Source organism: Bubalus kerabau, chromosome X (assembly GCF_029407905.1).
Source record: "Bubalus kerabau isolate K-KA32 ecotype Philippines breed swamp buffalo chromosome X, PCC_UOA_SB_1v2, whole genome shotgun sequence".
In the NCBI taxonomy this organism is placed as follows: Eukaryota; Metazoa; Chordata; class Mammalia; order Artiodactyla; family Bovidae; genus Bubalus; species Bubalus kerabau.
The window spans coordinates 92,388,173-92,405,680 of record NC_073647.1 but is presented as its reverse complement, the minus strand read 5'-3'; the positions used below and the strand labels follow the sequence as shown (position 1 = coordinate 92,405,680).

At 43.1% G+C, this 17,508-nt stretch overlaps 1 protein-coding gene across 1 annotated transcript; it reads left to right on the top strand.

Moving 5' to 3' along the window:
• The first annotated feature begins 5,377 nt into the window (after positions 1-5,377).
• On the top strand, positions 5,378-6,103 carry LOC129639838 (polyadenylate-binding protein 1-like 2). Its single transcript, XM_055565109.1, has one exon. It carries the CDS (start codon positions 5,393-5,395, stop codon positions 5,993-5,995), a length of 603 nt encoding a protein of 200 aa, XP_055421084.1. The 5' UTR covers positions 5,378-5,392; the 3' UTR covers positions 5,996-6,103.
• Positions 6,104-17,508: the final 11,405 nt, after the last annotated feature.

The following is a 17,508-nucleotide window of genomic DNA, read 5'->3' as shown; positions in this document are numbered from 1 at the left end:
GGAAGAGAAGTCTAAACCCCAGCACCCAAAGTTCTTATTGTCCCGCTTTAAACCAACTCCCATGCATATACAGCCTGGAACACTGAAAGCAGGACCTGACTGAGGACACTGAGGCTGGACCATGCACGACCTTGGAGAGAAGTCAGGTTTAGGGCCGGCCCATTTACTGCCCAGTCCTTCTCAGTCTATTCTGCTGGCTTGTCATCCTCAACCCAACTTCCACATGTTGGCGTGTCTCAGCAAATAGCCATGCACATTCCTCTCCTAACAGTACCCTCTCGAGATGAGTCTTCCCAGTCTTGTGGCTTTAAACACTGTGTCCTATTGTCTTGATAATTCTGCTTTTGCAGCCTACATGGAGAGTGGACTTCTCCAAACCTCAGACACTTAACAAGTGCAAATAGGAACTCTTGACACACATGCCCAACTGGCTTTCTTCCTTCTCCAAACCTATCACATCCACTCCCTGTATTCTCTGTGACTATACATAACACCTTCATTACCAAGACCTGAAAGAAAATACTCTCATAGTAATCGTTCATGTCTTAAGTTTGTGCACCAACTGCCTTCAATCCACCAGCAATTATGTCTGTTCTCTTTCCAAAATATCATGAGAACACACGCACTATTCTCTAAATTCATGTTGCCTTTCTGGGTCAAGCCACTGCCATCCCAAGTGGGCTACTGCAAGAGGGTTCAAATCGGTCTCCCTGCTTTGCTTTGTGCCCTGCCCACTTATGGTATTTTCCACAGAGAGCAGTCAGAGAGAAATTACTGCATATAATTAGATCATGGCACTCCCTTGATTCAGTTCTCTCTCTGGCTCCCCAGAGCTCTTTGAGTGAAAACGAAACTCCATCATGGCTCCTTCCCACCACTGCACTGTCCTTTGTTCCCTCCATCCCCTCTCTCACTGGGCTCCAGCCACACTGGCATCCTTTCTGCCCCTCCAGTGCCCCTCTTCTGCTACAAGGCCAGAGGAATTGCAGTTCTCCCTGCTGGGCAGGCTTTCCCCCTGTTTCCCAGCAGAACTGACCACATATCATTGTCCTCAGAAAGGCCATCCCTGATCTCTGCCACTTCTCTTGGGTTCTAGGTGATATGTACCAAATCATTTCATTTATTTCCCTGAGGGCATTTGTAGCAACCTCTAAGTGCTTTTATATTTTCTGCCATGTTTATATTCCCCACTAGAAAATAAGTTCCTTGGATGCAGGGGCTCTCTGTCTAGAAGAATGGCTGGTAAAGGGTGAAAGTGAAAGTGAAGTTGCTCAGCCGTGTCCGACTCTTTGGGACCCCATGGACACCAGGCTGCTCCGTCCATGGGATTTTCTAGGCAAGAGTATTGGAGTGGGTTGCCATTTCCTTCTCCAGAGAATCTTCCAGACCCAGGGATTGAATCAGGTCTCCCGCATTGCAGACAGATGCTTTACCGACCGAGCCACCAGGGAAGTCACCAGGGGTACAGGGTAGTCCTCCATAAATACTTACTGAAGGGACCTCTCCCCTCCCTCTACCGACACTCCACACGGCCCTCCACTTTTGCCTCAGTTACAGCAGCCAGTAGTCAGAACACGTTCGATTGTAGGTGTGACACAGAACTGAAAAGAAGGAGAAGGGGACGTCATAGAAGCCTCTGTGAGAAAGGACTTGGAGAGTATTCCCCAGCTGCTCTCCTTGTCACTGGAGTAGCCCTGTTCCTGCTGCTGGAGGGTCAAGAGCCTAGGAATTGTCTTCTGACAAGTTTGTATATTCACTGACCAAGCATGACTTTACTTCACCTCTTTCTCCTATTGTTTCACTGATTTCTGTTGGCTCTGTGGGCTGGAAGTCAAAGCCAGAGAAAGAGAACTTGTTGAGTTCTGGTCCTTGAATTGGTCCCTCTTGTCCCTTCTGCCTCCAAACAATGGGCTGAGAAGTTCTTCTTGTCATCTCCTGACCCCCTACCCACCAGCAATCGTGGCTTCCTCCTTGGCCTCTGCCTCCTTGAGTCCTTCTTGGCGGCCACCTGGAATGGTGAGGCACAGCTCATCTGCTTCCTGCCTACAAGCAACCTAAGATTCTCAGGAGGTCCTAAGAGTGGTGACAGTGACCACCTTGGTCAAGGCACCAGCTGCACAGCAGGCTCTTCCTAAGTCTATGTCCCTGCCCTTTGCTGGCACTAGCCCTGTCTAGGGGTAGAGGGCTAGACTTTGCATGCTGGCGAGGTAACATGTCTGCATGTCTGCTTCTCAGTCTTCTTGGGATGCTTTCCAGGCAGCGATGAGAAAGTTCTCACTGCTTCACACCCCATGGTGACCCAGTCAGTTCTGAAGGTGCAGGGTTGTTCAGGTCAAGGCAATGCAGAAAACACACCACAGAAAACAGCTTTATATACCCATGGAAGGTGGATGGACTTAGTGAGGGGGAGGAGAGAATGTGTGCTGAGCAGATGAAACTCCATGGCCGCCACAGTCCAATCACATAGCACATATGGCCCTCTGCTAGCATTTCTCTTATTTGTATGGGCAGCCCAAGCTTTAGTGGAGTGAGACATCCTGAGGAAAGGCTCTATGGTTTGATCAGTTGTTTATATTTGATCCCGAAGTCTACAGTTCAACGCCTGGCTCATGGTAACTGTGAAACCCCTATTTATGGAGGGAAAGGGGGAAAGGAGGGAAGAGTTGTTCTTGGAATTGGTCACATCTTACTGTCTTTTTTTAAATTCTGTCAGCTCTGTCTCAGTGCTGACTGTGTGTGTGTGTGTTCATGCATGCATACATTTATACATATATCGACGGGTTCCCCCCAAGTTTTATTGAGATATAATTGACATATAACACTATAAGTTTAAAGTGTACAACAAAATGATTTGATACATGTATATATCACTAAAATGATTACCACAAGAAGTTTAATAACATCCATCACCTCAGTTACACTTTGTTTTCCCCTTTTAATGAGAACTTTTAATATCTACTCTTAGCTACTTTCTGTGTTGATATTTAGTTTGTACTAAAGATCTGATCATACCAAGTCCCTCCGTGAATGTATTGAGTGGGCCCCGTGAGCTTGGGTATAGAGTCCAAGCATCTTAGCTTTCTTTTCAGGGCCCCCACACCTTCCAACCCCATCTTCTACCATATACTCTTGGAGATCATGAGCTCTGTCCACATCAGATGATTAGGCATGACGAGAAGTGACTATGCATGTGCTAGCATGCTATAGGGCCTTGGACACAGACTCATCCCTCTGTCTGTGGGAATGGAATGCCTTCCATTCTGCCTCAACGTGCTGGACTGCTACTACTCATCTTTCAGAGGTCACCTTGGGGGTTTAGTCTTCTGTGCAGTTTTGCTTGATTCCCACCAGAAAAGGTTATTGGGTGGGTCCTCCTTTCTGGAAGAAGTAGGACTCTAGCCTCTGTTGCACTCTACTCTAATGGTTGCTTGCTTGCCTATCCTCTCAGCATTTGGCCTTGTGTGGCCTCTCTGCTCCAATACACACTGCTCACCTTTCCTCACCTTGCCCCACACCTCCAACACATCAACATTCACTACTCAAGTATCACACTGCCTGTCTCTAAGCCCCCAGTGCCAAGTGGTGGGTAAGGCTCCCCTAAATATTAACTGGTGAACTGGAAAGAGACCTCATCCTAGAGAGATTTCCAGTTTTGTTTTTGTTTTGAACATGGATGTGCCGTTTGTGGTTCTCACTGGGAATGTCAGCAAGTCGAGGGCAGAGACAAGAAGAAACAAATGCCTGGCTCTGGACCAGGTCCTGTTCTTGGCTCTTGATTTGACTTTCCTCACTTATCATGGAGGATGGCACTAAGAACAGAGTGCTCTTGATTCCTCCCCTGCTTCCAGGCTGCATGAATTGAGGCTGAGTGGGTGGGAGGAGTTGGGGGCTGAAGAACCCCCAGGTCCTTAGTTCTCCCATAGTCTGGAGCGGGGACAGGGTTTCCAGCCCACACTGTCTGCTCCCAAGGTCAATCTCAAGACTGGTCCATCTCCTCTTGCTTCAGACTCCTGTATACCCCTAGGCTCTATAAATATTTGTGGCATGGCATTATGAATAAATGAGTACGTGTTCTTGTGTTCTTTATTTCTTCCACAAGTGTTGTAGAGGAAGGAAAGAGCTGGAAAAGGGGGAAGAATCTCTGAAAAAATGGGTCAGCAGGCTGCAGGGCTGGAGGGGCAGAGTGTCCCATTAGCCCCAGCTCCAATTCAGAATAGGAGTTGTTGCCTTGGTGGCGGTAATGTTTGCGAGTGTGTGTGCGTTGAGGTGGGGAAGAAGCAACCCCTAAACGCGAGAAAACCATTTTTGCTTGGGTTTGTTTAGGCCGGGCAAGTGTTTTCTCAATGCCGCCCACCTTCTCTTGCAAGGTGCTTGATTTAATCATTTAAATGTTCTATGGGGAGAGGAAGGATAAAACAAAACTCCCTAAATCTACGTCAGATTCCCTTGGTCCACATGGAACCCTTTCCCTGTCTTCCTCTTCATACACATCCAGTTGATCCAGAGGCTGAGAACCCACACTCCCTCCCGCCAACACCAAGCCTCCCGCTCCCGCCCCCTCCCACCGCCCGCTGCCCCGCAGCCCCGAAGCAGCCACAGGGGGAACCAAAGAGACAGAAGCCTTCCCGGCTGCCCGGACCACAGACGCCAACACCCCCCGCCCCCCACCACACGCCGCCCGCCGGCACCCCGCACGCTAACCCACGACCGAGCGGCGGCGGCAGCAGCGGGCTCTGGGCTGCAGGCTGCGGTGACTCGCAGCGGTGCGCTCCTGGCAGCGCTAGCCATCCCAGGTGACTGGGACTCGCTAGATCGGCTGGCCCGGGGTCCTCCGCCCCAGCTCGCGCCCCCGGCCCGGGTTCTGGCGCCCACCTGCCTTCTTGCCCTCTCCCGCCTCTCACCTTTCCCCCCACCCACCCCCCAGGCTCGCGGGAAGGGAGGTCGCGGCAGCGGCCCGGCGGCACCGGCGACCGTGGCGACAGCGGCGACAGTGGCGGCGGCGGTGGCGGCGGCGGCGGCGGCGGCGGCGGAGGCTGCGGCGGCGACCGTGGCAGAGGCTGTGGCGGAGGCCTCCGTGGCGGAGGCGGAAGCAGAGGTGGAGGCCGAGGCCTCAGTAGAGGAGGCAGTGGCGGAGGCCACCCTGGGGGAGGCGGTGGCAGCCCTGGCGGAGGAGGAGGCGGAGGCTGCACTGGCGGCAGCGGCCGTGGCGGTGGCGGAGGCCAGCGAGGCCGAAGCCGCCGCCGCCGCAGCAGAGGCTGCGGCGCCCGCCGTGGGGGAGGCCGATGCGGATTCCGCTGCGGAGGTGGAGGCGGCGGTAGCGGCGGCGGTAGCCGCCGCCGCGGATGCAGATGCGGAAACGGGCGGGGGCTCCGAGGGGAACCCGGACTTTCCTATGGCCTCGCTGTACGTGGGCGACCTGCACCCTGAGGTGACGGAGGCAATGCTGTATGAGAAGTTCAGCCCGGCCGGGCCCATCCTCTCCATCCGCCTTTGCAGGGACAAGATCACCCGCCGCTCGTTGGGCTATGCGTATGTCAACTACCAGCAACCGGTGGACGCCAAGCGGGCCCTGGAGACCCTGAACTTTGATGTCATCAAGGGCAGGCCGGTGCGCATCATGTGGTCCCAGCGGGACCCCTCGCTCCGCAAGAGCGGAGTGGGCAACGTCTTCATCAAGAACCTGGGCAAGACCATCGACAACAAGGCTCTGTACAACATCTTCTCGGCGTTCGGCAACATCCTGTCCTGCAAAGTAGCCTGCGACGAAAAGGGGCCCAAGGGCTATGGGTTCGTGCACTTCCAGAAGCAGGAGTCCGCCGAGCGGGCCATAGATGCGATGAATGGCATGTTCCTGAACTACCGCAAAATTTTCGTTGGGAGATTCAAGTCGCATAAAGAACGAGAGGCCGAAAGGGGAGCCTGGGCCAGGCAGTCCACCAGTGCTGACGTCAAGGATTTTGAGGAAGACACCGATGAGGAGGCCACCTTCCGATGAAAACATCCCAGGAGCGAGCCAGCCAGCAGAGCCAAACCTTGGCTCCCACCCGGTTTACAACCCCCCCACCCATCCCATTCCCCCCAACCCACCAGCAGTGTATTGTATTGGGAGTGCAGGTCTCTCTCTCACCCCTTCCTTCCTCCTTCCTTCCCTCCACCTCTGCCTTCCTGTTTCTCTCTCTCTCTCTCTCTCTCTCTCTCTCTCTCTCTCTCGACTTCCCCTTCTCTCCTCGCCCCTCCCCCCACACCCACCTTGGGTGTTGTGAATAATATGCTAATCTGTGCCACTTGATAGTTAAAGGCTGCCTCTTCTCCTTGTGGTTTGGTTTAAAAAGCACTTTCTCTCTTTGTTTATTGCACAGGTGATGCAATGTCATGGTAGAAACATCAGGAAGGAGAAGGAAATCAGATGAGGGAAAACCAAGAGAGTAATTGCTCCCCATGACCCTACTACCTGGAGACAACCACTTTTACCATTTTGGTGTGCTGTTTTCAAGGCTCTCTTATCTCCTCTCTCTCTCACCCTTCCTCACCTCCACCCCACCTTCCCTTTTAACACAGTGTTATAGAATGGTTCTTGTATGTGGTGTTTCTTAACCTGCTTTTTCAAAAACTAAAACCAAACAAACGTCAACCCATTGAACTTCTTTCCATGTTATTCAACAGGCTTGAGAAAGGTCATCTTCAGTGCCTGCCGTGTATCTATGGACCCTAACATTTCTGTAATCATCGCCACATTGTTGGACATTCAGGTGGTGCCTAGTTCTTTCCCTGTGTTTAAACCCAGCACTGTGTATACTCTGATGAGTGAATTCTTCCTTGTCAAGCCAAATCTTTGCTAGCGTACAGGATGTTCTTAATTGTGGACTTGCAGGATCCACATGTGGACATTTTAAAGACTATTCCTGTGTTGCCCAATGGCCCCTTCATAAGCATTGTACCAATTTGCATTCATGCCAGCCACCTCAACTAGTAAAAACAGTATGCCCATTTCCCCTGCATAGTCTCCTGGTCACTGTAATTGGTGTGTGTGTGGGGGGGAGGGGGGGCTGTGTGTGCGCGTGCACGCTGCATGCGTGTGCGTGTGTCTTGGCCAGCTTGATGGGCTGCAAATGGTATTTTGCTGTCCTTAGTTGTTTTGCTGAATTTAAATACTGTTTATCACCTCCTTCCCCTGAACCCACTTCCTGCCCCTTTCCCCATTCTCAGAAAAATAATCCAACTTCATTGTATGAGAAAAAAAAATCACAAAGCAGACAAGTCAACAGAAGAAAATTAATGTCACAAGTAATGAATCTTAATGATCACCCATACCTCCCTGAATCATTCGTCTACACCTGCCCAGTATTTTTCATGTGATATATATGTGAATTGTAATGTATATACTGTTTCATTATCTGCTTTTTCACAATAAATATATGATATAGATAGATATAGATGTATAGATAGATATTATTGAACTTCTTTTCATGTCATTAAATATTCTTCTAAAATAGTTTCCGTGGCTGTTTAGTATTCCAGGGAATGGGCTAGATAGAGGAACAGATAGGTGTATACATCTGTATCCATATGTAGATATAGATATGGGCATATTTGTTTTCACTAGTTCATCATCATTGAACCTCTGGATGGCTTCTTTGTTTTTTGTTTTCTTATTCAAATCCAAGTTGCTTAGAGCATAGTGCACAAACCTTGGTTACATTTTAGATTTTTTTCCTGAACAAACATTGCCAAAAGAAGAATTGAAGTGTTCAAGTTTTGAAATATTTTTTGGGGGGGTCATTATTAAGTGGCTATTCACAAATATAGTTATCAATTTACCCTCATCAGGTACAACATTGTGAGAGGACCTGGACAATCTGGACAATTTTCTGGACTTGCTGTTGCAATCATTTCTGTACTCTTCCAATATTTTGTCAGGGTAGCTGTAGTTTTTTTTTTTTAAAAAAAACATTTATTTTTATACAGATAATGCAGCATCATTTTTTAGATTCTGTATATATGTGTTAATATACAGTATTTGTTTTCCTCTTTCTGACTTACTTAACTCTGTATAACAGGCTCTAGGTTCATACACCTCACTTCAACTGACTCAAATTCATTCCTTTTTATGGCTGAGTAATAGTCCATTGTATATATGTACCACAACTTCTTTATCCATTCATCTGTTGATGGACATCTAGGTTGCTTCCATGTCCTGCGTACTATAAATAGTGCTGCAATGAACATCAGAGTACATGTGTTTTTTGAATTATAGTATTCTCAGAGTGGTGGCTCAGTAGTGGGACTGCTGGTTCATGTGGTATTTTTATTCTTAGTTTTTTAAGGAATCTCCATAGTGGTTATATCAATTTACATTCCCACCAGCAGTGCAAGAGGGTTCCCTTTTCTCCACATCCTCTCCAGCATTTATTGTTTGTAGAGTTTTTGATAATGGCCACTGATGAACCTATTTGCAGGGCAGGAATAGGGACACATATGTGGACACAGGAGTGTAAGGGGAGGGTGCGATGAATTGGGAGCATAGTACTGACATATATACACTACCATGTGTAAAATAGACAGTTAGTGGGAAGTTGCTGTATAATAGAGGGAACTTAGCTTGGTACTCTGTGACAACCTAGAGGGGTGGGATGGGGAGTGGGAGGAAGGCTCTAGAGGGAGGGGATATATGTATACTTATGACTGATTCATGTTGTTGTACAGCAGAAACTAACATGATATTGTAAAGAATTATCTTCCAATTAAAAATAAATTTTAAAAAAGAAGAATACAAAATTATTAAGAATTCTAAGTTGACAACAGAAGTCACTTGGGTCATCTGGGAGCAAACTTTGTGACTTCAGGTTAAATTCTCTCTCTCATTGAGTATTCAATGAATGCACTGGTTGAGGTTTAAGCCCAAATATGTTATATTAAATAATTTATATATGAGCATGCTGCTGCTAAGTCGCTTCAGTCGTGTCTGACTCTGTGCGACCCCATAGACAGCAGCCCACCAGGCCCCACCGTCCCTGGGATTCTCCAGGCAAGAACACTGGAGTGGGTTGCCATTTCCTCCTCCAATGCATGAAAGTGAAAAGTGAAAGTGAAGTCGCTCAGTCCTGTCCGACTCTTAGCGACCCCATGGACTGCAGCCTACCAGGCTCCTCCGTCCATGGGATTTTCCAGGCAAGAGTACTGGAGTGGGGTGCCATTGCCTTCTCTGCATAATCATATTTTAGTATTTGAGTCTCACTAAATCTCTGCTTTCTGAGAGATTAACAAGCAGATAGATTTTAACAGTGTCCATGTCTTGCATTCCCAGCACTTTTCATGAACCCAGTGCCTAAAAGATTCTCAATAATTGTTGGCTGAGTCAAAAAATAAAACATAATAGAAGCCTTGTTTCATTGATAATAAAAAGTAAAAATCACTCCTAATTCTACCACTTGACACAAAAACTTTGAAGCACATGAAACATGTACATAAATAAATAGTACCTTCAAAATGTAATATGTATTGTTTCACTATGGGATAATTTCACTATAATTGGTCTTTCATATTATATTTCCAAATTATTCAATATTCTCTAATTTTGTTTTCAGTTTATATTATAAATGAGCTATAATTTCTTAAGCTTAGTCCCTTCATTATGCTTATATTTTCTCTGGGGTTTCCCCAGATAGTTTAACTCTACAGGGAACACATTTGTAGCTGAATATTTGCTGACATTTGGAGATATTTAATTGACTTATGTAACTTGTTCATGGATTGGAAGAATTAATATTGTTACAATGGTCAAAGAAATCTACAGATTTAATGCAGTTCATATGAAAATACCCATAATATTTTTTACAGAAATAAACAATCCTAAAATTTATGTGTGGCCCAAAAAACCTGAATAGCCAAAGCAATCTTGATAAAAAAGAACTAAGCTGAAACTATAACTTTCCTGGCCTCAGACTAGAATACAAAGCTATGGTAATCAAAACAACATGGTACCAGTACAAAAACAGACTCATCTATTGATGGAGCAGAAAAGTCAGAAATAAACTCATGAATATATAATCAGTTAATGTACAACAAAGGAAGTAGGAACATACAATGAGGAAAAGACAGTTCTTCAATAAGAGGTGCTGGAAAAACTGAACAGGTACAAGTAAAAGAATAAATTGGGACTCTTTTTCATAGGAGAAAGAGCTTCCCCAATGGTTCAATGGTAAAGAATCCACCTGCCAATGCAGGAAATGTAGGAGACGTGGGCTCAACCCTTGGGTTGGGAAGATCCCCTGGAGAAGGGATTGGCAACCCACTCCAGTTATTCTTGCCTGAAAAATCCTATGGGTAGAGGAGCCTGGTGGGCTACAGTCTAAAAGGTTGCACAGAGTCAGACATGACTGAGTGCATGTGCACGCACACACACACACACACACACACACACACTCATGTCATATACAAAAATGCATTCAAAATGGATTGAAATCCTAAATTTCAATAAACCATGAAACTCCTAGAAGAGGACATTGGCAGAACAATCTTTGACATGTCATAGAAATATCCCTTTGATATGTCTCCTAAGGCAAAGGAAACGAAAACATTTTTAAAAGAACCTAATTAAACTTAAAAGCTTCTGAACAGCAAACGAGACCATTGACAAAATGAAGACAAACTATGTAATGGGAGAAAAGTATTTACAAATGGTATGAACAATGGTGTTAATTTCCAAACTATATGAACAGCTCATATAACTCAATATTAAACAAAAACAATTTATAAAGCACAGAAGGCCTAAATACACATTTTTCCAAAGAAGATATATAGATGGCTAACAAGCATATGAAAAGATGTTCAACGTCATTAATCATCAGAGAAATGCAAATCAAAACCACAATAAGATAGCCACCCTAAACACACATATCTTAGAATGGCCATCATCAAAAAGACCACAACTAACAAATGTTCTGAGGATGTGAGGAAAGGGAATCCTGTACAGCATTGGCAGGAATGTACATTGGTGCAAAAACTATGAAAATCAGTATGCAGATTCCTCAGAAAAATAGAACTACCATATGATCCAGCAATATATCTATTCCTGGATATATATTCAAAGAAAACAAAAACACAAATTCAAGAAAAGATACATGTACTCCAATGCTCATAGTAATGTTATTTACAATAGTCAAGATATGGTAGCAATCCAAGATTCCACCAACAAATGAATAGATAAAGAAAATGTAGTATATTTACTGGAATATTACTCAGCCACAAAAAGAATAACAATTTGCCATTTGCAACAATATAGATGGACATGTAGTGAAATATGTGAGACAGAGAAAAACAATTCTTGGTTATTGCTTATGTGTAAAATCTAAAAATAAAACAAAAGAATGAACATAATAGCAACAACAAAAGGAAACACACTCACAGATATAAAGAACATTATCTGAGCCTTCAGCTAGTATCAATCTTCTTGCAATAGTAACATTATAAGTCCCTGATCACATATCACCCATAATCAATATAATAAAAATGAAAATGTTTGAAATATTGCAAGAATCACAAAAATGTGACAGAGATATGAAGTGAGCAAATGTTCTTGGAAAAATAGTGTTGGTAGACTTGCTCAGTGCAGGGTTGCTACAAAATCTTCAATTAAAAAAACCATTAAAAAATTGAAGTATTATATATTACCCTTCTTTGTCTCTTGTTGTAGCCTTTGTTTTAAAGTCTATTTTGTCCGATATGAGTATTGTTACCCCTGATTTCTTGACATTCCCATTTACATGAAATATCTTTTCCCATCCCTTCGTTTTCAATCATGTCTTTAGGCCTGAAGTGAGTCTTTTGTAGGTAGCATATTGAAAGGTCTTGTTTTTTAATCATCAGCCACTTTATGTCTTTTGGTCAGAGCATTTAGTCCATTGACATTTAAAGCAATTGTTGATAGGCATGTACTTATTAGGGCTTCCCTGATAGCTCAGTGGGTAAAGAATCAGCCTGCCAATTCAGGAGACTGGGGTTTGATCCCTTGTTTGGGAATATCCCCTGGAGAAGGAAATGGCAACTCACTCATGTGTTCTTGCCTGAAGAATCCCATGGACAAAGGAGCCTGGAGGGCTACAGTCAATGGGGTTGCAAGAGTCGGACACAACTTAGCTGCTAAACCACCAACCACGTGTACTTATTACCATTTTATTACTTTTTTCCAATTGTTTTTGCAGTTTTCTGTTCATTTTCTTCTTTTTGTCTCTTCTATTGTAGCTTGATGATTTTCTTTAGTAGTATTATGTTTGGATTTCTTTCTTTTTGGTTTTTATGGTTCTATTATTTGTTTTTGATTTGTGATTATCATAGGGTTCATATATGTTGACCTATAATTATACCTACTTGTTTTAAACTAGCAGTCATTTAAGTTGAAATATATTCTGAAAGATCTACATTTTCTCCTCTCCCCCACACTCTGTGGTTTTAAAGTCATATTTTACATTATCCCTTAACTGTTCCTTGTAGTTTTAGTTGCTTTTACTTTTTTGTCTTTTAATCTACACACTCTCTCATTTAAGTAATCTTTAAGCCTTACTGTATATCTGCCTTTCCTAGTGCAATTTTCTTTTTCCTATAGATTCTTATTTTTTTCCATTTAGAGAAGATCCTTCAACATTTCTTTTAAGGTAAGCTTTGCTGTAGAAGACTCTTGAGAGTCCCTTGGACTATAGGAAGATCAAATTAGTCAATCCTAAAGGAAATTAACCCTTAATATTCACTGGAAGGACTGTTGATGAAGCTTAATCTCAAATACTTTGGCCATCTAATGCAAAAAGCTGACTCATTGGAAAAGACCCTGATGTTGGGAAAGACTGAAGGCGAAGGGAGAAGGGGGCAGCAGAATAAGAGATGGTTAGGTAGCATCACTGACTCAATGGACATGAATTTGAGCAAATTCCGGGAGATAGTGGAGGACAGAGGAACCTGGCCTGCTATAGTTCATGGGGTCACAAAGAGTCACCCACAACTTAGCGACTGACCAAAAACAAATATTGATGAATTCTTCTAGTTTTTGGTTGTCTGAGAAGTTCTTTATCTCTTATTGTATTCTAAATTATAATCTTGCTGGGTAGAGTATTCTAGGTTTCAGGTTTTCCCATTTAGCACTTTTTATATATTATGCCACTCCATTCTTGCCTGCAAAGTTTCTGCAGAGAAATTAGCTGATAGCTTTATGGGGGTTCCCTTATATATAACCTGTGGTATTTCCCTTGCTGCCTTTCAAATTATCTATCTCTAACTTTTGCCATTTTAATTATTATGTATCTTGATGTGGGTTTTTTTGGGGGGCTCATCTTGTATGAGACCTTCTGTGCTTCAAGTACCTAGATATCTATTTCCTTCTTCAGGTTTGGGAAATTTTCAGTCATAATTTCTTCAAATACATTCTTGTCCCCTTCTCTTTCTTCTCCTTCTAGAACCCCTATAATGTGAATGCTGCTATATTTAATGTTAATTTAGTTATTTTAAAATATATTTTTATTTCTGCTGTTCTGATTAGGTGATTTTCAACATTCTATCTTCTATGTTGCTTAGTCTGCTATTTATTTCTATTAGAGTCATTTTTAAAAATTTCAGATATGAAATTATCTATTTTTGGTTGGGCCTTTTTTAATATTTTCTAGTTCCTTGTTAAAGTGACTTGTGTTTATATTAATTCTTTGCCCTAATTCAGTTAAAATTTTTACCATCAATGTTCTTTATCAGGTAAATTGTTTATTTCTGTTTCATTATTTTTTTCAGGGTTTTTCTCTTGCTCTTTAAATTGAGAGTAGTTCCTCTGCCTTTTCATTTTACTGAACTTTATCTGCCTCAATGAATTTAGGTGAAACACTTACCTATTGTGGTCTTGAGCAGATGTTCTTATGTGAGAATGTCCCTATACTGACTATGTGTGCCCAATGCCTTTGGTGGGTGATTTGAAGTGCATGTTATTTTCAGTGAGAACAGTTCCACATGTACATGCATTTTTAATGTGTTTATGGGTGGAAGGAGGTGAACTTCCATCCTCCTATTGCTCCATTTGGTTTCTCGTCAAATACACAATATCTTTGAAGCAATAAAGTGACATGCAATAAAACAAGATATACCTGTAAATCCAAAAACAAAATTAGTTTCTCAGAGACACCTACATTCCCTTGTTTATTTCAGCATCATTCTCAATAACCCAAACAGGACATAACCAATGTCTGTCAATGGATGAATAGATTAAGAATATGTGATACACACATACACACAAACAATGGAATATTTTTGAACCATAAAAGAAAGAAATCCTGACATTTGAAACAACATTGATGAATCTGAAGGACACTAGGCTAAATGAAATAAGCCAAGCAGGGAAAGACAAATATGTATGATCTCACTTTTATGTGGAATCTTTTTTTTTATAAAAAGGACAAGCTAATTGAAACAAAGTAGAATGTTAGTGAATGAGGAGTGGGGCTTGGGAGAAATGGGGAAATATTGGTTAAAGGGTACAAAATTTCACTTATAATGTGAATATGTTCTGGGGATATAATGTACAGCACAGTGAATATAGTTAATAATAGTTTATTGTACATTTGAAATTTTCTCAAAGAGTAGATCTTAATCATTTTTGCCATACAAAAAGGGTACTTATGTAAGCTAATGGATGAGTTAATTAATTAGGTTGTGGTAATTTCACTATGTATATTAAACCATTAAGTTGTAAACTTTACATGTTTACTGTTTTATTTGTCAATTATACCTCAATGGTTCATCTAGTCAAGGCTATGGTTTTTCCAGTGGTCATGTATGGATGTGAGAGTTGGACTGTGAAGAAAGCTGAGCGCCGAAGAATTGATGCTTTTGAACTGTGGTGTTGGAGAAGCCTCTTGAGAGTCCCTTGGACTGCAAGGAGATCTAACCAGTTCATCCTAAAGGAAATCAGTCCTGAATATTCATTGGAAGGACTGATATTGAAGCTGAAACTCCAATATTTTAGCCACCTGATTCAAAGAGCTGACTCATTTGAAAAGACCCTGATGCTGGGAAAGATTGAAGGCAGGAGGAGAAGGGGACGACAGAGGATGAGATGGTTGGATGGGATCACTGACTCAATGGACATGAGTTTGAACAAGCTCTGGGCGTTGGTGATGAACAGGGAGGCCTGGTGTGCTGCAGTTTGTGGGGTTGCAAAGCGTCAGACACGACTGAGCGGCTGCACTGAACTGAACTGAATGCTAGGAAAATACAAATACAAATAAAATAAAAATTTTAAACTTTTCCTCTGTGAAGGTCACTATTAAGATAATGGAAAGGCAAGCCAGAATCTAGGAGAAAATACTTGCAAAACACATGTCTGGTAAGAGATTTGTATCCAAAATATTCAAAGAACTTGTGAAATGGAACAATAAGAAAGCAAATATTCCAACTTAAAAATGGACAAAATATTTGAACAGAAACCTCATCTAATATACACAGATAACAATAAGCGCCTGGAGAAGGAAATGCTAGCCTATTCCAGTATTCTTGCTGGGAAAATCCCATGGACAGAGGAGACTGGCAGGCTGCAGTCTGTGGGGTTATCGGACACAACTGAGCACACAGAGCAGCAAAAAAGCACATGAGAAGATGCTCGGCATCACAGGGCATTCAGTTCAGTTCAGTTGCTCAGTCGTGTCCGACTCTTTGTGACCCCATGAATCACAGCACGCCAGGCCTCCCTGTCCATCACCAACTCCCGGAGTTCACTCAAACTCACATCCATCGAGTCAGTGATGCCATCCAGCCATCTCATCCTCTGTCGTCCCCTTCTCCTCCTGCCCCCAATCCCTCCCAGCATCAGAGTCTTTTCCAATGAGTCAACTCTTCGCATGAGGTGGCCAAAGTACTGGAGTTTCAGCTTTAGCATCATTCCTTCCAAAGAAATCCCAGGGCTGATCTCCTTCAGAATGGACTGGTTGGATCTCCTTGCAGTCCAAGGGACTCTCAAGAGGCTTCTCCAACACCACAGTTCAAAAGCATCAATTCTTCAGTGCTCAGCTTTCTTCACAGAACAACTCTTGCATCCATACATGACCACTGGAAAAACCATAGCCTTGACTAGATGGGCCTTTGTTGGCAAAGTAATGTCTCTGCTTTTCAAAATGCTATCTAGGTTGGTCATAACTTTCCTTCCAAGGAGTAAGTGTCTTTTAATTTCATGGCTGCAATCACCATCTTCAGTGATTTTGGGGCCCCCCAAAATAAAGTCTGACACTGTTTCTACTGTTTCCCCATCTATTTGCCATGAAGTGATGGGACCAGATGCCATGATCTTACTTTTCTGAATGTTGAGCTTTAAGCCAACATTTTCACTCTCCTCTTTCACTTTCATCAAGAGGCTTTTTAGCTCCTCTTCACTTTCTGCCATAAGGGTGGTGTCATCTGCATATCTGAGGTCATTAGGGAATTGCAAATTGAAGCATAACACCAAATAGTGACAGTGATGAAGAGAAACAGATGCTGCCATCATAGCTGCTGGTAATACAAAATGTAATAGCCACTTTGCAAGAATATTTGGCAGTTTTGTACAAAACTAAATATAGGGAGAAAAATCAATAACCTCAGATATGCAGATGACACCACCCTTATGCCAGAAAGTGAAGAGGAACTAAAGAGCCTTTTGATGAAAGTGAAAGAGGAGAGTAAAAAAGTTGGCTTAAAACTCAGCATTCAAAAAACTAAGATCATGGCATCTGGTCCCATCACTTCATGGTAAAAAGATGGAGAAGCAATGGACAAAGTGACAGACTGTGTTCTTGGGCTCCAAAATCACTGTGGATGGTGACTGCTGCAGCCATGAAATTAAAAGATGCTTTCTCCCTGGAAGAAAAGCTATGACAAACCTAGAAAGCATATTAAAAAGCAGAGACATTACTTTACTGACAAAGATCCGTATAGTCAAAACTATGGTGTTTCCAGTAGTCATGTATGGATGTGAGAGTTGGACTATAAAGAAAGCTAAGCACCGAAGAATTGATGCTTTTGAACTGTGGTGTTGGAGAAGCCTCTTGAGAATCCCTTAGACTGCAAGGAGATCGAACCAGTCAATCCTAAAGGAAATCAGTCCTGAGTATTCATTGGAAGGACTGATGTTGAAGCTGAAGCTCCAATACTGTGACCACATGATGGGAAGAACTGACTCATTGGAAAAAACCCTGATGCTGAGAAAGATTGAAGGCAGGAAGAGAAGGGGACGACAGAGGATAGATGGTTGGATGGCATTATCAACTCAATGGACATGAGTTTGAGCAAGCTCTGGGAGTTGGTGATGGACAGGGAAGCCTAGCATGCTTCAGTCCAGGGAGTCACAAAGAGTCAGACATGACTGAGTGACTGAACTGAACTGAAACATAAGCTTAGTATACAATCCAGAAACCGTGTTCCTATTTACACGAATGAGTTGAAAGCCTGTCAACACAAAACCTTGTATGTGAATTTGCGTAGTGGCATTATTTATAACTTCCAAAATCTAGT